This window comes from Anabas testudineus, chromosome 11, assembly GCF_900324465.2.
Source record: "Anabas testudineus chromosome 11, fAnaTes1.2, whole genome shotgun sequence".
Taxonomy (NCBI): Eukaryota; Metazoa; Chordata; class Actinopteri; order Anabantiformes; family Anabantidae; genus Anabas; species Anabas testudineus.
The window spans coordinates 129,304-135,000 of record NC_046620.1 but is presented as its reverse complement, the minus strand read 5'-3'; the positions used below and the strand labels follow the sequence as shown (position 1 = coordinate 135,000).

Genomic DNA, 5,697 nt, shown 5'->3' with positions numbered 1-5,697 from the left:
GAGGAGAGATGGGAAAGCTGTTTAAGTCAAATTTATGTCTCTTGGTTCTAGACGCTGTCAATTCTTTATATATGTTATACGTTTTATCAGTAGAAAATCCCAGCTGAACTCCATCTTGTGGCTGTTTTCTGTGCCCACGTGACATCACGTCCGGGGTCGATGTGTTCACTCTGCTCAGGACTTTTTATCTTTTTCTGATGTGGCGTCAGGACATGATAAATCACATATGTTCTAAGAAACTAGCATATTTAAAGTGGTAGCTGGTGCTGTAACGGTGGAAACCGCGAGTGTTTGTGTTACCTGATGGTGATGGTGTCACCAGGTTTTGCTCTAATGTTCCAACTGCAGTTGAGTTTGGCTGGATACTGGAAAGGCCAACCAGGGCTGGTGATGACCCCACTGGACGCTCGCAAGAGTTCCGCCACATCTCCGCAGGCTGGACGGAGACAGACAGTTCCTAAGAGTCACTGTGCAGATCTTCAGTTTATGATGACTTGTCAAGTGTATTTGGTTGTTATCTCACCATTAGAAATCCCGGACACGTACACATTGTCGTTCCTCTGAGAGACTGCGATGGATCCTGGAGACAGTATGAGCACACAAATGGTTAGCAGACGAAAAAAAAAAAAGAAATGTTTTTAAATTGAAAACAGGCCTTTAAAGAGTAAAACGTGTCAAATACAATTTAATTTTAAAACTAATAACTGTACTGAAAATAGCCATTAGCAGTCTCTGTGCTCGGTACAACTATGGTTTTCCTGTATGATGTAGGTATTCTCTCTGCATGACTGATGTGATATTTAATAACATTTCTTCAGTGTAGGATCACAACAATTTGTCTGTGACTTGACGTATCAGACTTGAATCACCTTAATTATCAGAACCTGCCAGCAGATTACATTATATTGTACACATGAACTGTTGTTAGTGGCTGACTGTACTTAGAGTAATAGATTATTTGATCCATCGTGTACCATGAAGTGTGTTGCTTGCTGATGCTGTAAAAATATTAGATCAAGATGTACAACAAATATTAGGCTTTCTAAAAGGAAACCGCAAATGTTATTTTAGCTGAACAGACAATTATTAAAAATAGCTTCTGATTAGTTTTTGTGGTCGGACTGGCCGATTAAAGGACTAACAAGCTGTAGATGTGCAGAACTAACCTGAAATTATTAGCAGGTAAACGATACATGCTGAGCGGCTCTGCCTGCAGCCTGAACCGAGGGCCATAATAACCCTAATATAGCCACCAGCTGCTGGATTATGGTGGTGGTGGTGATGATGATGAAGGTCAGTACACTGTCAGCTCCATGTCAGCCACAAATCAAATTAAACTCTCAAATCTGCCTGTAAACAAACTGATCAGTTAGCTGACTGCTAGCCCTAGCTACATGAACACTAACAAACTGTCCTGTCCGAGTCTACTCGGATCTACTGCTAACTAAGCTAACGGAGCTAGCCTGGCTTCACATCACAAACTGTCCTGCAAATGGAAACAAAGACATCTGATCTGTGAGCTAACGGCTAACGTTAGCTCTGACTACTCGTTAGCTCCACAGAACCCAACAGTTAAAGCAATATTTCACTGCGGGGACAATCTCTGTCTGAACACAGCGACTCATGACGGAACCAGCATTCATTAAAATACCAACCACGCTGCCAATAAAGGGAAGTTGGCTCTCAGGAAATAAATTAATCAGAAGCTAATGACGCTAACATTAATAACACTGGGCAATTAGCTGGAGCATGCTAACGGAGCGGAAGGGCTACTTCGTCTTCCTCCACAGCAAAGTGAAAACGCAGAACCAGTCGGATAACCCGGGTTAATCAGAGCTAACCCGGGTTAATCAGACACTAAATAACCAGAGGTGAGACGTGTTCAGCTCCGTGTGTCGGCCTCAGTCTTCTTGGCTGTTAGCGATTAGTTAGCGGTTAGCTTCGAGTCGAGTCAACAACAACAGTCCGCAGCTGCAGAACAAGCCCCGCCCCTCTGCGCGTCAGCGTGACGTAACGAACACGTCCAGCTGTTGTGGTTTTCTCCGGTTGGTAATAAATGTTTGAGAAATCAAATAATATCTGTAGAAACACAAAAACTCGTTCACTTCATCTCACACCGTCTCTGATCACTAACTAAATAACTGAACATAAGGTCAGCAGTTTACAAATTTTAAACCGAGGTGCTTCACAGAGAGAAAAGAAGTAACTTTTCAGTAAGTAATATTTATTTAATTTACCAGCAGACGTTGGTGTGAAACATGTGACCTGAACATGTGTGTCCTGTTACTCCTTTTGTTTGACCCCCACCACAGAATGACGGCACCATGTGCTGCTCTTAGGTTGATCCCCTCCCCCATATCAAGTCCCAGTTTGTTAAAGTTCGTCTTTCATTCATTTCATTTGAGAAACTTCATGTTTTGGAGCAGAATCTGTAGGATAGAACGTCTGCAGCACCATGCTGAGGATGTTCTGTGAATCTGTGGTTCCAGTTTCATCTTGTATGCTGTGGTCTGCTGGGGCAGCAACATGAAGGTGGAGACACTAACAGACTAAACAAACTGATTAGGAGGGCTGGCTCTGTTCTGGGGGTGGAGCTGGACCCTCTACATGTTCAATTCAATTCAATTCAATTTTATTTGTATAGCGCCAATTTACAACAGAAGTTATCTCAAGGCACTTTACAGTGTAAGGTTTAAGACCTTACAGAAAATATTTATACAAAAAATTATAGAGAAAACCCAACAATCCCATTTGAGCAAGCTTTAGGCAACAGTGGAGAGGAAAAACTCCCTTTAGAGGAAGAAACCTCCAGCAGAACCAGGCTCATAGTGGGCGGCCATCTGCCTCGACCGGTTGGGGTGAGTGTGTAGCATGTCTATAAAGGTGTTTGATATTTCACCAATTATCCATCCGTTGTTTTTGTTCTGTTATATTTTTGTATTATGTGCCTGGTTTGTGACTTTTATTTTGAGGGAATTTTTATTTATTTATTTTTTATTTTTTGAATTTATTTTCTTTGTGACCTCTGACCTTTTAGAAATGTAATTTCCGGTCAAGTCGCGCTACTTTCCTCAGTCGGCTTCAAGCCTCGCTGAGGTAAGGCGAATTTATGCGGGCGCTCCTGTAACTATGTTAATACATGTTGTTGATAAACGATAGTTCCAAACTTGCATTTCGAAGTTAACAAATTATATTATTTTTGTTTAAGCGTCAGTATTTATTAAACTTTGCTAAACTTAGCCGTTTTTAAGCTAGGTTTGTGGAGCATGTGGTCGGTCTTTCATACGGTGGTTCTGTTTTTTTTGTAGGGTGTGTATGTGAGAGACCGATTGATGGAGTCGCTGTACTGTGTTTATTTTATTTTACACAGGTATGTCTATTCCCTCATTGTCCTTTTATGTTTGTTTTTATTAAGAGTTTTAATTCTTTCATTTTTGTATTTACTGTTAACATTTGGTGTTGTTCAATGGAAACATATAATTATAAAAGTTGCCACTGGTATGATAAAGAGTAGTAGTAGATTGTTGTTTGAAATAAGTATATGTATATTAAGCTATATGATCACCCTGTGATTTATTTTTGTTCATTTTAATTTAGTAAAATGTAAAAAACGGTGTGATGCACTGCATACTCAGTCGGCTTCAAGCCTCACTGAGGGTGTGTATGTGAGAGACCGATTGATGGAGTCGCTGTACTGTGTTTATTTTATATTTATTTATTTTACACAGATTTACAAATAAATCAGTCGGCAAGGCAGCAGTCGTCCTTTTCTCAATATAAGAAAACACAACGCAGAAGATCTTTTCGGCCAAGACTAAGAGTCAGGACAGGCCGGCTACATTGGTGCCGTGACCCGGATCCACACTGCTTCAGTTCGGTTTATCGTGGTTCCTGGAGCAGTGGATCAGCGTCAGCTTGGTCAACGGGGTACTGCAAGCTGCATACGGTATTGAAAGAGACTGTTAAGCGTTATTAAGATAACGAAAAGGACATTTGAATGCTGTCTTCTGACGATTAACTTCGCATTTGCAATTTGGAAAGTAGATCTGTCATTTTTTTTATTCTTATACTGTTGAGTGTTGTACAAACTTGCTAAAAATGACATATGTTCTTAGTCAGGCAGAAAGGAACAAAGTCCCAGCTGACTATTTTAGTTTAGGCTTTGGGAGAGGGAAGATTATCAGCGAGTTACCATCTACGCCAGTTCGTGGTGCAAATAACTTAGTCGCCAGTTTTCTGTTCCACTCGTATACACGCAGCTCCTGGTTTTAGGCATGGTGATACACCTTCAGACATTCCAGCCACAACTGATAAGTCACTCAATGACTTAATAACACATATTGCTCAGCAAGTGGGACAGACTATAAGAGAAGAGTTAAAGGGAGATTATGGGGTGGGAAGTGTCGGCAGCACACAAGCTCAGAGTAGTGAAAGCCAGTTGCCCAGTGAACCCACTTACCTTAACTTGACTGGTGCAAAGTTAGTCCTACAGTCTGATGTGAGAGAGCCTCCTCTCTTCAGGGGAGATGGGTCAGATAAAAACACAGTGTCTGAATGGAAAGAGTTGGTGGAAGTGTATTTGAGGAAACGAGCTACACCTGTTAAGGAACAGTACTTAGAAATTATGTCTAAGTTAATGGGCAAAGCTAAGGATGTTGTGAGGATAACCTTGAGGAGCAGCCCATCCCTGAAGCCTCAAGAGAACCCGAAAGTCATCTTTCGATTTCTATAGCACAGTTCCGGTGCCAGGAGAGACCCCTGTGGAATATTGGGTTAGACTCAATAAGGCAGTTGACGCAGCAGGGGAGGGCTTAAAGAGGCTAGGACGTCACCTAGAGGACCCATGTCAAGAGGCTGCAATGATGTTTGTCAAGTACTGTCCAGATCCCACACTTGCTGCCATTCTCAGGTTTAAGGCACCAAATAAATGGGCAGCCAGTGAAATTCAGGAGCATGTTGATCGCTATCAAATGAAAATGAAAGGGCAAGTGACTTACAGATCAAAAAGCATCAGACCAGCTACAGTTCAAGCTCAGACTCTTGCACCTGATGATTCTCATATGACACACCACACAGTTGAGGCACCCACACAGACGGAGACAAATGCAACAGTCAAACCCCCTTGTAATGAAGACTGCATGAAGATGCTTATTAACCTCTTTGACCGTGCAGTGTCGCACAACAATCAGGCTGTAGGCAACTTGATTCCCCCTGCTCAACTCCACATTAGATCGTGTAGAGTCTGCCAGTCTTCAGAGCACTCCACACATGCACACTGCAGGCAGAAACACCTATGCCTGGAGTGCTTTAAGCCAAATCACATCAAAAGAAACTGTCCCAACCGCCAGCTTTCTCAAAGTCAGCATGTTTCCCAGCCTTTAAACTAGCTGGCTCGCATTGGACGAGGGGATGTGTGGGCACAGATGGAAAAACCCTCAGCAGTGATGATATGAAGAAGCACTATGTGAAGGCGTGTGCAGCAGCACCAGTTGGCGCTAAAGTAATAGTTCAGAACACACAGAGAGTGGATCTGTTTGATGAACTGTTCTACACTTCTATCACTGTCAACAACAAATTCCAGGTACAGGGGATGCTTGACTCGGGTTCCATGGCCTGCACTCTCAGTGAGAAAGCAGAGCAGAAGATGTTGAGTGACAATCTACTCACAGCACCCATTCACTTGGCTCAGGAGATTGT

The 5,697-nt window shown here is 42.3% G+C and overlaps 1 protein-coding gene across 1 annotated transcript in view; it reads right to left on the bottom strand.

Annotated features, from left to right (window-relative positions):
* The window catches only part of lrp12 (low density lipoprotein receptor-related protein 12), a 9,853-nt gene extending 7,865 nt beyond the window's left edge, over positions 1-1,988 (bottom strand). The window contains exons 1-3 of the mRNA XM_026349744.1: positions 1,167-1,988; positions 524-580; positions 301-436 (exon numbers count right to left, since the gene is read on the bottom strand). Coding sequence (XP_026205529.1) covers positions 301-436; positions 524-580; positions 1,167-1,233 — 260 coding nt within the window. The 5' untranslated portion in view covers positions 1,234-1,988. The remainder of the gene's footprint in view (positions 1-300; positions 437-523; positions 581-1,166) is intronic.
* Positions 1,989-5,697: the final 3,709 nt, after the last annotated feature.